This window comes from Dama dama, chromosome 12 (genome assembly GCF_033118175.1).
Source record: "Dama dama isolate Ldn47 chromosome 12, ASM3311817v1, whole genome shotgun sequence".
In the NCBI taxonomy this organism is placed as follows: domain Eukaryota; kingdom Metazoa; phylum Chordata; class Mammalia; order Artiodactyla; family Cervidae; genus Dama; species Dama dama.
The window spans coordinates 99,030,366-99,048,155 of record NC_083692.1 but is presented as its reverse complement, the minus strand read 5'-3'; the positions used below and the strand labels follow the sequence as shown (position 1 = coordinate 99,048,155).

General features: G+C 40.9%; 1 protein-coding gene across 3 annotated transcripts in view; it reads left to right on the top strand.

Moving 5' to 3' along the window:
• Positions 1–17,790, top strand: part of EPB41L4A (erythrocyte membrane protein band 4.1 like 4A) — a 254,167-nt gene that overhangs the window by 171,036 nt on the left and 65,341 nt on the right. For all 3 annotated transcript variants that reach the window (XM_061158196.1, XM_061158197.1, XM_061158195.1), the window contains exons 10-12: positions 3,854–3,945; positions 5,235–5,312; positions 11,372–11,493. In XM_061158196.1, the coding sequence (XP_061014179.1) occupies positions 3,854–3,945; positions 5,235–5,312; positions 11,372–11,493 (292 nt within the window). The remainder of the gene's footprint in view (positions 1–3,853; positions 3,946–5,234; positions 5,313–11,371; positions 11,494–17,790) is intronic.

Genomic DNA, 17,790 nt, shown 5'->3' with positions numbered 1-17,790 from the left:
TCAGAGAAGTCAGGCTCAAAACAGATTGATTTCTTCAAAGTCGCAAAGCGAAACAGCCAGCAAAGATGGGTAAAGAGTGAGAAAAACAGAGGGAGTTAGGTTGGGAATTCATCCATTTGATCTGGGTCCTGAATTCTTACAAATGATGGGATTGGGACTTTGAGTCCCGTTTACTTAGAGATCCACAGTATGATGAACTCCCATGTGTTATCTGAGTTAGAGGTGACTTAAGCTTGGTCTGTTTATAAAATAAAAAGAAGTAGATTGAGACCATAGCTTTGCTTCTGGCATGAAATGACTGGAGTTATGAAGGTATTTGAAAAATTTTGCCAAAAGCATGCATTGGATTCTTGGATAAAGTATTTTAGCAATTGGTTGGAATGAATTTCTGAAGTTAAGCAGCTACTTGTGTTTATATGAACGAATGGAAAGGTGCTAATTGTCCATGTCCTTTTGGAAAAGGTTTAGCAGGTAGGGAAGTTTTAAAAAGAAAGACATTTAAATATCACGTCAGTTACATTCATGTCAGCAGTTATTTTAAGTGGCAAAAATATATAGAATTTATTCAGAATACCTGGCTCTTTTTTCTTTTTTAATTTATTTATATCAACTCACCTTTTAGTATTTGGATCATTCTGCTAGCAGTGGGACAAAATCCAGGCAGCTGGTGTTAAAGCCCTGTATGAATGGGGAATGAGTTTATACTTGTCATTGCATGGGGCAGAAGTAATTAGGGGGCCTGCGGGAAACTCGTTTGTTCCTTTAATAAGTTTGTATCCAAGGAAATTTGCTGCCGCTGCTGCTAAGTCACTTCAGTCGTGTCCGACTCTGTGCGACCCCATAGACGGCAGCCGACCAGGCTCCCCCGTCCCTGGGATTCTCCAGGTAAGAACACTGGATTGGGTTGCCATTTCCTTCTCCAATGTGTGAAAGTGAAAAGTGAAAGTGAAGTTGCTCAGTCGTGTCCGACTCTTAGTGACCCCATGGACTGCAGCCCACCAGGCTCCTCCATCCATGGGATTTTCCAGGCAAGAGTACTGGAGTGGGTTGCCATTGCCTTCTTCGCAAGGAAACTTGGGAAAACCCAATCTTAAAATCTGGTTGGATCATTAGGTGATGATAGTTTTAAAAAATATATTAGATTTCCTGTGACCAGGTGTCTATGTGAAAAGTAAAAGAATGCAGATGTTTCTGTAAAGAATAGAGTGAATACCAGTCCAAGAAAAGTTTGAGGAGATTTACTTTATTTTCAAGTTTAAATGCTTTTTTTTCCCCTGTATTTTTGGAAATCTAGGTAATATATGTAATTAAATCACTTCGTGAAAATTCGATTTAATATGTCAATTCCACCTTATTTTTGGATGTTCTTGGTAAAACATGAAGGTGTCTCTGTCACAGAGTAGTCATCAGCAGCCACCATTTCATGTCAGTGACAATGCCCAGCATGTTGGTCCTATCTGATACACTTAGTGCTTCAGTTGCTGACAGAGAGATATATTGAGGAAGGTGGTAGTTGGGGCAAGGGAGGAGGAGCCTGGGGCTTCCCAGATAGCTCAGCTGGAAAAGAATCTGCCTGCAATGCAGGAGACTTGGGTTCGATCCCTGGGTGGGGAAGATCCCCTGGAGAAGGAAATGGCAACCCACTCCAGTATTCTTGCCTGGATAATTCCATGGACTGAGGAGCCTGGCAGGCTACAGTCCACAGGGTTGCAAGAGTTGGACACGACTTGGTGACTAACCACCAGAGGGAACCTGTCTTATACTGGCTTTTTTTTTTTTTTTTTTCCCACAAGACATGCTGCATCTTACTTCCCCAACTGGGCATAGAACCCATGCCTCCTGCAGTGGAAGCACAGAGTCTTAATCAGTGGACCACCAGGGAAGTCCCGTGTACTGACTTTATCTTATTTATCCTGATACACAGCCAGAAAAAATTATCTTAAAGTTAATGACCTGTGCATTATATATTGGATAATCCAGTGACTGTTATATAAGAAACTCTTAATAGTGGTTGCCTTTGGGGAGGGGAATTGGGGACAATGGTGAAAGGGAGATTTAGTTTTCGTTGTGTAACCACTTTGGTAACTTTTGGTGTTTTTACCACGTGTATGTATTTAAAAAGGAAAAGTGAAAGAAGAAAAATCCTCTCAGCATCTCCATCTCCTGACAGGACGCTTGGTCTCCCTGCTGCCTCCAAGGGGCTTCTGTGATTCCTCTGTGCCCCTTTACCACCTCCCCTCTGGTTTCTTTTGCTTTTGAGGCAGACACATTCTGAATTCATTGCCTTTTCTTACTCATCTCTACTTTTTAAATCCTTACTCCTTTCATGAAAGCCACTGAAGATTTCTCCCCATAAAATGCAGTGACCTCTTTTCAAACCCCGTGACCTTTCTGGGTCAGTTGAGACTTGCCCTCTCCCCCAACCTCTCTGACACCATTGCCTCCTGGTCCATATTGACCTTTCCCACTCCACCTTCATGAGCATCTTCATTGTGATCGCATCATTATCTGTGCTCTCTCCCTGAGCAGACTGTTTTACATTCTCGGGTAAAATCACCTATACCAGAGACACGACCTCTCTCCTCAGCCTGCCCTTGATATTTACTGGCCCACCAGGCATGTGGAGTTCCCAATTCTATGGGCGCCTCAAAATCAAAATAGCGTGAGCTATCGTCCATTCCTTTGCCATCCAAATCCCCAGTTCTTTCCACTTGCTATGTTTTAGTACTTTGCTGCACCCAGCTCAGAAACTTAGACTTGCCTAAGTTCCTCCCTCCACCTCACGAAGTTTGGAATTGCAGGTTGTCTTGCTGTAACATGCATAGATTGGCTCTGTTTCCATCACACTGTTTCATTTTGCAAATAAACTCCTAAATTGGGCAGCCTCATTCTAGATGGACTTGGGAGAAATTTCCTGCATATAAATGTTCTGTCCTTGCTAAAAGGATGTGTGAAGGGGGAAGAATCATTTCAGTTATTCCTCCGCATTGACAATTTTGTGTTTATGAATCCATGGAAACCTTATTCCACGGGCATTTCTGCATTTGTGACTTGAGTTTGATTTTTATTTGAAACTAAATTAGTAATTATGTAACTTCACAGAGCTTGTGGTTTATTATTATTTTAGTATGGATACTGTATTTTGCTTGGTTTTCTATTAAGTCACTTAAAAAAATAGTATATTTTCCTGTATAATTCAAATTACATCTATATTGCCTCTGTTTCTTATGTATTAAAATATATAAGTATAAAATAGATATTGTATATGTATAAAATAGATAAGGAACTACCAGATTAAAATAATTGTTAAAATTAATTGCATATCTAGTATATGGCACTTTACATCTGTCATGACATTTAATTTCTTTCACCCAGTAGTTTGATGCAAAAGGGAGTAAGTTGCCCAGATTACACTGCAGTGATGGTGTCGCCCCTCCCCGCAGCCCCTCTTCAGATTCCGTCATTTTAGTGTGGCCTGTACGTCCCTGAGAACATACAGTTGGGAACCCGATCTCTGCGTGTCTTCCTTCTGGGGAGCTGGTCTCCATGGTCGGTGTTGCCCCGCGCTGGCGCACACACTGTTGGCAGAGAGCGCTCGGTGCTCCCGTGCCACCGCTGGGCACTCGTGGGCACGGGTGACGCAGGAAAAGGCAGTAGAGGGGATGGTGCGGAAATTTACATGGAACTTACGTCTTGTAATTCTATCAAGACATAATTGTTCTTTTTTCTTTTTTTTTAATATGTTAACAATGATTTCTCTGCTTACTTGAATTTTTGGCACCTAGAAGGTGGCTGTCATCTGAAAAATGTTATGGTCTGTAATTTATATTCTCTCATTTTTTTTCTCTCTTAGTGCAGTGAAACCTCATTCTTTTTTGAAGCTCGAAGTAAAACTGCTTGCAAGCATCTTTGGAAGTGTAGTGTAGAATATCATACATTTTTTAGGTATGTTCCTTTGCCAAATAAATGAAAATTGTGTTTGCTTTTATAACAAGAATTCTATCCTTAGAAGAAATTTAGAAGTGTTTCTCTTTTATTAACTTTTTTACATGCACATGTATGTAGATTTTTTTGCTTGTTTATCAAGGATGACTGCTTTTTAGATTTCTGTAAAAGATAGCTTTGGTATTGGTGGGAGTTAAGTGTTCTGCTGTGGACACACTAAAGTTGAAATGCCTAGCCTGGAAATATGCAATGGGTGGCTGGGTATGCAAAGCTTACAGAAAAGACCAAGGTTGGTCATGTAAATTTTGTAGGCAATAAGCCAAAGGGATGAGGTCACCTGTGTAAACAGTAGAGAGGAAAGGGACCGCGCCGTGGGACCTTCCCGGCGCTCAGAGGACAGGAGCGTGGGGAAACGGCTCCTGTAAGGGAGGCAGATGTTGTGATGAATGAGGAGCTGGCATCCACCTTGTGTGCTCCTGGGAGGTCACTTAAGATGCAGGTAGAGACCTGACCACTGGGTCGTGTGGTTACTGTTTGTTTCACATTCTTATGGTGTAAAGATAAAATTAAATTTTATCAGGTAATATTATACATTAAACTATTTTTGGTTTTTAAATTTAAAACTAGATTAATTCTTCCCCTTTTTCCTTTTTGATTTACATAGAACATTTTTTTCCAAATAATACTATGCTAGAGGAGTAGCATTATAAAATGATCCACATCTTTTGAGGAGTTTGTATTCAGAAAGGGATGTAGCCCAGAACGTCTGAGACATTACCTCTCCATCACTGGGGCTGGGCCAAGAAACTCCACTTGGAGCTGTGTGTTGAATGTACGAAGTACGTTGAACTATGTTGAAAGTTGAACTAAGTATGTTGAAAGTACGAAGAAGAGTGAACCATGACATTAGATATGATTAACTGCCATGAGAACCTTGGCTTGGGTTGATGAACATAGTGACAAAGTTCCCAAGAGAATTTAAGTAGAGAAATTAAATTTATTCACAGCAAAAGCTTCCTTGTAAGGGTGATGATATATTTAATAGTCTTCAGGAAGTATGAGTATTTTGATATTATACCTGTATAAAATACTAGAATGTGGTTGTTGTTTCAACACTTAGCTTTGAAATGATCAATTACTATTTTTTGCCAATATGTAGACCGAGTAAAATATTTCAACTATGTGTTAAGCAGTATTGCACTGTTACGTATTTCTATGTAGTTTTTGCTCAAGTGTTACATAAGTATATTTGTAAGTCTTTTACTAATTTTCTTTTAAAAATTCATTAGAATGCCAGAAAATGAAGCAAATTCATTGTCAAGAAAACTCAGCAAGTTTGGATCCATGAGTTATAAGCACCGGTATAGGTAAATGGCATTTTTTTCCTCTGGGGTGTGTGGATGTGTATATGAATGTATATTTAACCATCCAGATGCATGCATACGTATTAAAGTTTGTGATCTGATTTTTTTCTGATTTTTTTCCACAATGCCAATGATTTTGATAGGCAATAACAGTTTATTAAACTTTCTTGACAAAAAATGATTTTCTAGGTTTAATGATTATTTAAAGAGTACATTAGCTTGATTAAGTATAGAGTTTTTAGAATGTAGTAGAGCTTACTATCTTCAGAAATTCATTTTGATCGAATTATCAGTTATCGCCAATTATGTTGTGATTATGAAACAAAGCAGATGTTCTGAATAGTAGTTTATTGGCATCCTTAGGATATTCAGTTGATTCTCTGTTGTAAATACAATCTGTGTATCATGGGTCAAATGTTTTCTGTAGTATAATGCCTACAATATAGTAATGCTAACAAGTATATGTTAACTTTATGGAGCAGTGTCAAGTGCCATGTATTATGCTAAATGTATCCCATTTATTGCTTCTTTAATCACTGCAGTCTTACTGATGTCATCCTCATACTGTGTGAAGAAACTGAGGCTCAGAGACAAGTCACTTTTCAGAGAAACCAGCCAGGAAGTGTTGACTTGGGCTCACTATCTGGCAGTCTAACTCCAGACAGAGCCTGTGCCTTCACCGGTTAGTCAGACTGTTAGCACATTGCAGGGAAAGCCCGATTGTCAAGCAGCCAGGCAGGAGCTTGTGAAAATGGAAAATTTCTATGTTTTGAAAAAGATTTGTTTTGTTTCAATTCATTCTATTAACTGGAGAGCCTGTGATGTCGAAGGCAGGATAATAGGTGCCCAGAGCTACAAAGAATAAGATTTCACCACCTTTGCCTTCGGCTTCCCTAGTGGCTCAGATGTAAAGAATCTGCCTGCAGTGTGGGAGACCTGGGTTCGATACCTGGGTTGGGAAGATTCCCCTGGAGGAGGGCATGGCAACCCATTCTTGCCTGGAGAATCGCATGGACAGAGACTGTAGACTGGCGGGCTACATGGGGTGACAAAGAGTTGGACACGACTGAGCAACTAACACCTCTGCCTTAAGATAGCTACAGTATTATTCAGGCAGTGAGATGGTTCCAGGCCCTCTAAAACCCAAGCAGGGTGCAGAAATGGGACTTGGGAGGCGGGACACTGTTCTGTCAGTCCATTTGAGACATCTCCAAGTGAAATGCTTAGGAGATTTAAAAATCAAACTGGGTCAAGTGTTTGCAAGATATGCCAGATTTTAATTCCTTTCTTTTACGAACCACTTTAAAAAAAAAATCTTGCTTTGAAACCAGGGATAATCAATAAAGGAGTGATTAATATTAAATCTTCAGTGCATTAATCTTTACATATTCACTTGGATGTTTTCTCATTTGCTGACTTAACACTTAAGTAGTATTATATTATAGATGTTCTTGGTATTTGTAGGAAAATATTTATTGAAATCTAAAAATTTAAACTTTAAGTTATCAAGGTTTTTCCCTAGATAGTGATATAATTACAGGAATTTAAGGAGAGAGTATTTACTTCTATATTAAGGAAAACAGCTGATAGTCAGTATTTGGGCTGTTCTTCCCATTGGGACATAACACATTTCAAGGGCTATCAAGTGAATGTGTACACCTGTCTCTTTGTCACTGAATGAAGCCAGTGATAAAGCATCTGTCTTAATATTCACAATGTCAAAATTGTAATTATGCTGTTTAACATACACTGTAGCTGGTTTCCACAAATTTACCACACCTGATTTTTCAAATTTATTGAAATGCAAATGCTGTCACTCTGGGAATTACTATTAGGAAGTTATTGGATTTTGCATATTAAATATAATTTCTTCCACAAAAATAATTAAAGGTAACCTTTGCAAATTGGAAGCTCTGCTAAATCTGTTCTTATTTTGTGGCCAGTGTTAACTGCTTCATAAATCTTAATGAAATTCAAGTCTCAGTGTCTGTATGTAGGAACCACCAACATTATGCATTTCCTGGAAGAAGGTTGTTTCATCCCACTACCCAGAGTCAGGCTTAGGCAGGGATGGGTCTCTGACTACTGGGTGGTCACCAGTACATGACTGTTAATTGTCAAAAGTAATAACGGCCAACCTTTAAAAAACACCGTATGCTCGTGCCTTTGTTTTGAGATGTTCTAGAGACATCCTAGAATGAAGGGAGAACTCTGGGAACAGAAACTCCTTCCTTTACCCTGTAGGCTTTCAGAGCATGGGGAATCGTGAACGGCATAACCAGTGTCTGTGGTGTGTGAGTGTAGCTGTCTATGTGTGTAACTCTACCTGTGTTTACAGTGGGGTGTGTGTGTGTAGGAGTGTATGATAGAGAAAGACAGAGTTCTAGTCTTTACTTTCTCTTTTGCATCTTAGGGCTTGCACAATACCAAGGAGATTCCAACATCTTTGAGAAAAACTAGTCATTACTTTAGAGGGGAAAACTTAATTTTAGTGGTATGTGACAGGCAATCCTTTCAGAAATTCAAAATTAAATTTTGGGGAAAAGATTGAGCTGAAATCTGACAGTCAAAGTCGTTTATTGCTTTATTATCAGATACCAGTAATCTGAAATAGAGATTGATTAAGTCTTTGGTTAAATATTTTGTTATATACTGCTCTCTCTTTCTCTGAGCCCCTTAAAAGCTAATCTTGCCTCTACCTGTTGTAAGTTTGTAGAGGACTCCTGGTTTGGATGAATGAATGAGTTGTGTGGAACTTACACTCTAGAAATGAGACTTAGACCTGAGAGGCACCCCCCCCCCCGCCCCCCAGTGCCCTGATAGCCTTCTTGCTGCAGTTTTTGAAGCATGAAAGAGACCCAGTTCTCCTGAGAACGCACTGTGTCACGTGCTTTCATGTGTTACTTGATTCAATACACTCAGTGACCCGTCCAAGGGGACTTATCCTCGTTTGTGTAGACAAGACATTTGAGCGCCCCCCCGCCGCCCCCCCCCCCCCCCCCCAGTCTAAGGTAACTGGACTAAAGCCCTTCAGCTAGTGAGCAGCAGAGTTGAGATTCGAGCCCAGGCGTCTTCTTCTCTTGCCTCTACCCAGCCAATGGCTGTTTGTAGCCTCACTTTGGAACTGAGGCAGGCTGCTGGCAGGGCCTCCCAGCACGGAATGGGAGTATGTGTGCCACAGGGCGAGGGGCGGGCACGTGGGTGGCACGGGGACAGAGCTCTGTCCTGTCACTGTGGACAGCCACCAGGTATGTAGGGACGCTTGTACCAGCACTGAAAATCTGCATTTGCCCAGTGCTTTTTGTTACAAGGCAGTACTGAGAATACCATACAGGGGTATTTCTGCTAGGAAATAAGATGAACAATAGAAATACAGACGAGGAAAATGAGGTTCTAGATTAACGAAATAGCCTCCTGAAGACCACACGTTTCTGGTAGAGCTGAGCTTTGAACCAGGCTTGTAGCTTTAAAGTAAATGTCCCTTCTCCTGAGCTGCCAGGCCGTGCCACCCTGGCCAGCTGGAGGGTAGAAAGCTTATTCCAGTCCTGGGTCCTGTGCAGCCTCTGCCAGGTCAGCTTTTGTCCCTGGACTTCAGTTTTATTAGTCTTGTGATATGATTTTCTCATTTCTCCTTTATTCCTGAGAGACAAGCCGTGAGGAAAAATTGAATAATAGAGTAAAATCTCATTATCAAATGCCTCAGTAGTCCACACATTAGGTTATGTTTTTAGGGCAAATATTTTTTCCTCCATGCAATGAAGTACAGACTATTCAAGTCTTAGATTAAGTCTGTTGCAAGGAGATCTTATCTTCAGACTCCAAATCATTTATAATAATGGAATTTTGCTCTCTATACAGAATTTTGAAAAGATTTTCAGGGGAGAGATGTTGCTATTTGTATTACCTTATGTACTACCTTTAGAATAGCTAAAACTGTTGAAAGTTCTCAAATAATTTTTAAAAATATATTTACTTGTATTTAGTTAGTAATTATGTGATTTTTTGTGATTGACATTGTTCTGGAAAATTTAGAAACATTCCTACTTAACATTCATAATAAGCCTATAAAGTCGTCATTGGTATTATTGTTGCTTTAGTAATAAGGAAGCTGAGATACAGAGAGTTTGAGTAATGTTTCCCGGGGTCAGAGAGCTAGGATATGACATAGCTGGAATTTGAACCCACTGTCCAGAGCTTCTTATTAACAATATATTAATATGTAACAACAGCGAAATTAAAGTTGATAAATGATACTTTTCTTATCAAATAACATTATTAGATTTCTATATAATACATTTTCACTATTTATGCAGGGAAATATAGTTAAATTTCAAGTGAAAGCAAACCTCTTAACTCTTTGCCCCTCAACTTGCTGCCCTCCCCCTGGTTTTCATGAAGTCTTGAATGTGGAGTATATATACTCATGGATAGAAACTCATTTTCACTCCACATAGTAAGTCACATCCCCAGTTAGCCTGATGAGAAATTGCTTGTTATGAATGTTTCAGGCCTCTATTTCTTATAAAAATGAATGGGGTAGTAAGGAGGGGAAGTTTTCACAGACGTGTGTAGGAGGTAAATTTGGCTTTTTTCAGTCTCATTTGGTCTCTTTTGGGGAGAGACCAATATATATCCTGTGCTTCTGCTGCTAAGTCACTTCAGTCGTGTCCGACTCTGGGCGACCCCATAGACAGCAGCCCACCAGGCTCCGCCGTCCCTGGGATTCTCCAGGCAAGAACACTGGAGTGGGTTGCCATGTATCCTGTAAATGTAGGATAAATAGGTTGAGGCCATTAAAAGACTTTTTCCCATTAGATGGTGCTTCTTATAGTGAATCAAAGTAGTCACTTAGAAATGCATTTTCTCTGTACCTAAATGACACTTTCCTTGAAATCCAAGAGTCATTTATTGGTTCAAATTCAACAGCTGTGGAATAAATTTTTAGTAGAATGAATGTTGACTAAAATTCAGCAAATTAAATTACAAGGTTCCTTAAGAAGTTTAGTTTATCCCCAGGGAAAGCTCACGCTGTTGCCTCCTCATAGACTCCTAAGGAAGTAGTGCTGTGCTGGGGGATTCTGGCTGCTCTGAATCTTCTGGGTACTTGCTGGCACAGGTGGGGTGGGCTGAATCAGTGGCTGGTTGTGTCACAGGGCTCAGAGCACGGTCTCACCAAGTGCCCCAGTGGGAGAGGCTCTCCGACCTGCCTCATAAGTACAGCACGAGGACGTGTCGATTCATGTAGAATCTTTGCCCTCAGTACTTGAACCCAACACAGTTTTATTATTTAGTTCTAGAGCTGACAACATCCGCATCCTCAGTTTCTAGCCCATCATTCTACTTAAATCCAAACCTGATTCCTCCTCTAATAAATTCTTTCTTTCTTGGTTCTCTCTCTGAAAAATCTTCCTTATGTCAGCTGAGGGGAAAAAAAAGTGCAACATGAGAGCTGTGAGTCAGGCTTTATTTGGTGCTTGTAGAGAGAAGACTGGGGGCTGAGCGATGGTCTTTCAGATAGCTCTGAGGACCTGCCCCTAAGGGAATGTGTGTGATCAAACACACATCTCTGTAGAAGCTTGCTGCTAGTCACGAGGAGCAGATGTCTCCATTAATGATCGTAGTGCTTTTCTAGGTTTGAGAAGATGCAAGAGATCGAGTTCATAAAATATTCTCCTGAGAACGTCTATCTGAAGGCCTGTTCTGCCATTTTTTTCCTGGAGCACAGAGTGCCTCAGTCCCAGTCTCTGTCCTGAATCCCTTTCAGAGTATGTTGACGGTCAGCAACTTTAGTGGCTAGTGGCTTCATTCTTGCAGAACCAGATGATGGGTGACATTCTTTAGCTGGCGCTTGTATCTCACCTAAATCTTTCCTGTTGGACTTTGTTACTTCCTTGCTTAACATTGCAATGAGAATCATTTGAAGGTCCTGTATAATCTACGTGAGTCTGTTTTTTTTTTTTTTTTCTTTCTCTCCATACACTGCAGATATTCTTTATGAGCTGTGCTTTAATTTTGTGGCTGTGTGGTCTTACCTGTGTTACTCAAAATGTTGTATTTTCAAGTGGCAGGACAGCACTACAGATGAGTCGAGATCTTTCTATTCAACTTCCCCGGCCCGATCAGAATGTGTCAAGAAGTCGAAGCAAGACTTACCCTAAGAGAATAGCACAAACACAGCCAGCTGGTAAGTCACAGAGCCCCCAACTCATCAGTGTAACCTTGCATTTCCTTTTAGGCTGTTGGTATGGCATATACTTAAGTGGTGACTGTAGCCTTGAAAGGTTTTAACTGTTAACACTAGAGTTTTCAATTTGACCCAGAAAATGTCCAAGCAATCAGAAATTATTCATAAGCTGACAGGTAATCAATTTGAATCACTGTAACTTGCTTAATGACTATACAAAATAATTCATTTTTTGAAGGGGTTAATAAAATCACAACTGAGCGATTTCTTAGTTTGGTGTACCTGAGATTAGAATTAAAACAAAGTCTTAGCAAAATTCATTAAAACCATACTGCTGGTGTAACAGTCTGTGAACAATTCAGTTGGTTTTCTATCGTCATTGGTTTCATTGTGCAGTATAATAAAGTGCATAAAATATACAAACATACATACCTATGCATGTAAACATAGATGTGTATGTATGTATGAGGGCTTCCCAGGTAGTTCAGTGGTCAAGAATCCACCTGCCAATGCAGGAGACTCCGGAGATGCGGGTTCTGTCCTTGGGTCGGGAAGATCCCTTGGAGGAGGAAATAGCAACCTATTCCAGTATTCTAGCCTGGAAAATTCCATGGACAGAGGGGCCTGGCAGGCTGCAGTCCATGGGGTCGCAAAGAGTCGGATATGACTGAGCATTACACATACACATGTGTGTGAAACTGAAAATCACTCAGTCGTGTCCGACTCTTTGTGACCCCATGGGCTATACAGTCCGTGGGATTCTCCAGGCCAGAATGCTGAAGTGGGTAGCCGTTCCCTTCTCCAGGGGATCTTTGCAACCCAGGGATTGAACCCAGGTCTCCCACATTGTAGGTGGACTCTTTACCAGCTGAGCCACCAGGGAAGCCCAAGAATACTGGGGTGGGTAGCCTATCCCTTCTCCAGCAGATCTTCCCAACCCAGTAATAGAACTGGGATCTCCTGCATTGCAGGTGGATTCTTTACCAGCTGAGCTACCAGGGAATCCCCACATATGTGTATATATATGTGTACACGTGCACACACGCACACAGTTTAACCTATTCTGTAGCCCCAGAAGTCCCTGCTATTTGCTTGATCACATCCTCACCATCTCCTCTTGTCCCAACTGGCAAAAACCCCGATCTGACTTTGTGATAATTATTTCCCTACTTTTCACTATATTTTTACTGCTTATGTAGCCTTCTCTGAACAAAGTAGTTTATTTTGCCTGTTTTTAAAGTATAATATAAATGAAATCGAGGGTGTTCTTTTAAAGTGCATTCATTTTTCTTGTATTGAGTTTTCTGTTGTATGACAACTTCTTTATTCATTCTACTGTTGATGTACATTGGGTTATTCAGTTTTTTTGTTTTTAATGCACACCACTTCTTAATAAAGCCACCTAATCCATCAGTTTTAACCTGTGTTCAATGCTCAGAGCTCACAGATTTTATTCTATAAAGTGATAGTACTGACTTTGGTTTATGGTTTCTTACAGATCACCCTTGTCTAACACTCTCCACAGGCTTTTCACATATATTATTTCACTTGAGCCTCACAGTAATCCTGGAAGGGAGGGCATGGCAAAGTCTGTGTTTCCATTTTATAGATGAGAAAGAACTGGTCCCAGTAGCTAGACAGGAGTGAGGCTGGGATGAGAGCCCAGATCTCCTGGGCCTTTTTGCCATATTGTATGAAATGAATGGAATTTTTAATAACAGTAATTAATGTCTGAACATTGTATGACAGCTGGCAAAGCATTATGACAGCCGTTGTTTCTTTTAATCCTCGTACCAAGCCTATGAGGAACATGTTTAAGTTTGCTCCACTGCTGCTGGCTGTGAGAATGTCACCTGACTTATTTAGAGTTTCTAGAGTGAAATTAAATCTGATTGTTGGTCCCCTCCTCTCACTGGGCTGAGCGGAAATTAAATTCTTTCTGATGTTTCTACAGTGGCAAAAATTAGACATGATTTAATTTTACAATAGATCACCGTGCCACATAAGTAATATCATTATCCCCATTTAGCTGTTGAGGAAACTAAGATTATAAAGGTAATTTAGCCAAGATTACATAATAGGCAGGTGACTTAGGACAGAAATTTTAGCCTTGAAATTTAATATCTTTATCTTAATATTTTGTGATTATCTTTGTATCTGATCAGTATTAATCCTTTGGATCAAGTGCGGTGTGCTATAATTGATAAGCAACTTTCAGATCATCTTGTATTTCTGAAACACCGGGCCTCATGAAATTATTCTGAGACCAACTGAGAATATCAAAAGCATTCCTTGTGTCAAATCAACATTTCATTCCACTTGAGATGCTGGAATCACACATGCTTTTTACACAAACCTGCTCAGGTTGCTCCTTTTCCTCTCCTCTTGTGCTCTTAGAAAAATATCTGCCTGTACAGCACTCTGTTTGTCTGTCTGTCTCTCCTTGTAAGCCTAAATTCCAAAAGCTGATTATTTTAGGGACAGAGGATTTGTCTGTTTGTTTCTTTGCTGGCTTGTGTAGAATCCAGCCAAGTGCAATTTTCACAAACCTGCCTGAATCTGTGTTGAGCCTCATGTTTTCTCCCTTTCTCCGTAGTGTTGCATTAAAACACATTCCTTCTAGGGTGAGGGCTTCCCAGGCTCAGTGGTGAAGATCCGCCTGCCAAGCAGAGACGGGGTTTGATCCTTGGGTTGGGAAGATCCCCTGGAGAAGGAAATGGCAACCCACTCCAGTATTCTTGTGTGGGAAATCCCATGAATAGAGGAGCATGTCAGGCTCCATGGGGTCACAAGAGTCAGACAGGACTTAGCAACTGAGGAGGAGCTTGAGCTGGGATGGGGGCTGAGGAGGTGGCCACGCACAGCCCAGAGTGCTCTAGGACAGCCTCTCAACATCAGGCCAAGCATCTTCATAAAACGTTGCACTTGTTATGCTTTTATTATTATAAAAGTACATGCTTACTTTAGAAAATTTAGGAACCTCCAAACCTCCCCATTCAAAAAAAATCTTTCATATTCAGTTCCATTCTCTGAATGTTCAATCACTAAGTCATGTCTGAATCTTTGTGACCCCATGGACTGTAGCAAACCAGTCTCCTTTGTCCTCTACTATCTCCTGGAGTTTGCTCAAATTCATGTCCATTGAGTCAGTGATGCCGTCTAACTATCTCATCCTCTGCTGCCCCCTTCTTCTTTTGGCTTCAGTCTTCCCCAGCTTCAGCATCTGCTAGTGCTGACACTATTTTATATAGCCTTCGGGTCATTTGTATATCTTTTCTGCAAAAATGATATAGAAGTGTTTTACAACCTACTTTTTATTTAATACTGTTTCATGAAAATGTTCTAACAAGTTTTAAGTGTTCTTGATACAACACCATTTTAATGTCGCTATGATTTTCTGCTACACAGATGCATAGACATGACATAATTTATTCAACTAGTCTTTAGTTTTTGGATATTTAAGCTGTTTCAAAACTTGAAGAATATAAATATAACTAAAGTGAATATCTTTGAAGTGATATCTCTAAGTATTCATGCTAATTTTATAACAGTGGTATCTTTTTATTAAAAAAAAAAAAAGTGAAAGTCACTCAATCATGTCCGACTCTTTGCGACCCCCATGGACTATACAGTCCATGGAATTCTCCAGGCTAGAATACTGGAGTTGGTAGCCTTTCCCTTCTCCAGGAGATTTTCCCAACCCAGGGATCGAACCCAGGTCTCCCACATTGCAGATGGATTCTTTACCAGCCGAGCCACAAGGGAAGCCCATTCAAAAAAAAAAAAAAAAAGAGCCATACAATGCTGTGTTTAAAAACTAAGACTTTGACTGTATGTACCTATCAGTTTTGCTTTTCAAGCCTGTATGCTGCAAAACTGTGATGTGTTCTGTGAACCCAGGGGTGACCCTGCCCTTGAGACCATGACTGGAGAAGGACCATTTAACAATGCCATTGATGCAGTGTTAACTTTAGTTGCTGTCATGCACAAATGAAGACTATTGTGGGGGCAGGGAGAATGCTGTTGTATGTGTTTTTGAATGTTGTATATTCTTTCTCCTCTAATTCAAATGTACTCTGCTTTGAGCCTCAGTTGAACCCAGCTGGTGGAGACCCAGTGTCTAAGGTCATGATGGGGTTTGGACTTGGAGCAGATCATTTGAAGAGGTCGCTTTTGTCTTCATGTTTATCAGTCACTTTCTGCTCCTTATCCTATCTACCAGGTCCCTTGAAGCAGGGCAGTTCTGTGTGAATCTGGGTCCCTGTGTGTAGAGAGGGGAGAAGTCATGGGTGAGGTGGAAGCCTCCTATGCTGAGAGTCAAGCCTGCCCTTTAAGGCTCTGCTGCTGAGAGGGGTGGAGGGGAGGCTGCTGTGAGGGTGTGGCCTGCAGGTCACTAGGTCACCCAGCCCTCCAGCGTCCACCTCCTTCCCCACCAAGCCCTTTCTACTGCTCCAGGCAGCTCTCCCAGGCCTGTCGCTTCTGATTCCCATACTCCCAGCTCCAGAGCTGCCTCCTCCTCCAAAGCTGCCTATTCCTGAGACTCATTCATGGGTGGCTGGGCAGGAAAGGAACAATTGCTTAAAACAGTAGGTTTTTATTATTATTATTCTTTTAACTAACCAAAGAAAAGCAAAAGTTTTACCTTAATTCTTGTCACAATTGCTTTAATTTTAATTTGAAAAATTTGACAATTAAAATGGTAGAAAGCTTATTTTAAAGCATAGAGAACGTTTATTTTATTAGATTGTACTGTGTTTCACAAAAATGGAGCTGTGGTTTAAAGGGGAGATAGATTAAAAAAAAAACAAACAACTCTTTAAGACCAGCTATGAATTTTCATAAATTGAATTCTGGTGTTCTCTCTAAAATAAAACTTTAGAACTACAGTTCCAAGAGTTATCGGCATAAATTCTCACCTCTTATTTAACATTTATAGGCACTAAAAAACAAGTTAAGATAGAAAGGGAATTTTAGCTTTTTGTTAGTTTATATCATTAATTTCTTTGAGCCCCTTTTTTGGGGGGGTGGGTGGGGCAAGAATACTGGAGTGGGTTGCCATTCCCTTCTCCAGGAGATCTTCCCGACCCAGGTTTTGAACCTGGATCTCCCGCATTGTAGGCAGACGCTTTATGACTTGTAACTGTAGAAGACATTCTTTTATTTCTTCTGAAGTTAAAGTAGTTCAGTCAGATTCAATCACTATTCCTCTTAACCGGTACCTGAGTTCTCTGATAATTTAAAAAGTCTGTTTGTTCATTTCTTGATCAGGAATAATAAATGCCCTGGTAGCTCAAAAGCCATTGTGGTTAGAATCCACTGAGATTAGGCCTTGGCACCTCTATGAGGAAGTGCATTCCAGAGTCAAGAGCCCTGCACCCGGCCTGCCTGCTGCCCCACCCAGAGGAGTTCAGCGCCAGGGCAGGCATCCAGAGCATTCCTGCAGATCTGCCCGGCAGAGGCGTTCGGGGTAAAGCAGGAGGCCAGATGGCAGGAAGGAAGTGCATGTTTGTCCAGCCCTTTCTCTGACAAGTTCTTGGCACCTCGCGTAAGTGGGTTCATGTCATAGAAGAGCTTCTGCTGTAAGAAGGGCAGTAAAGACAGAATGTTTAGCTATAATCCGTAATTAGCTATTTGAAAAGTAATGGGTGAAACCATTTACAGTGGATAAACAATGCTGCGATTGTCTGGTGCAGCATTTTGAGTTTTTAAGGATATCATACTGATGAACAGAGAAATGAATAGGTGCAGTGTAGTCCTTCAGGCAGTTGAAAAGCCGGTTCAGGTGACATTTTGGCATTCTGGAAGTCTCTGCAGACACAATGCAAAAGGGATCATGACAATGACTTGTGAGTGAGGACGGTCTGGAAACAGATAGCTCTTGCTCAGGCCAAGCCAGTGTTTCTTTGCAGGAAAGAGGACTCAGTGTTGCCAAATCTTCCACTGTCTTAAGGGAAGCATGGAATTTGGGTATTTATAGAAACTTTCCAGAGTTTTAAGTATTGGCAATTAATTTCATTTTGAAGAAAGTCTCTGTGTGCTAAATGAAACCTTCCTAAAGGGCCACTATGGCTTGAGGGCTGCCTCTTCGGAACCTGATTGACAGAGTTGGTATGAATGACCGGCCCACCTGCCCTGGGGTCTCTGTGGTTTCTGCAGCATCTCCTATAGGGTCCCTAAGTCAGCTTCTACAGTCCATGACTCCCCGCAGGAGCACTTTGTAGCTGGTAGGTGAGTTGGCCAGCTCCAGGGGTTGATGGTGCCACACAGCTCTAAAGCCCCTAGCAAATGATTCGCATG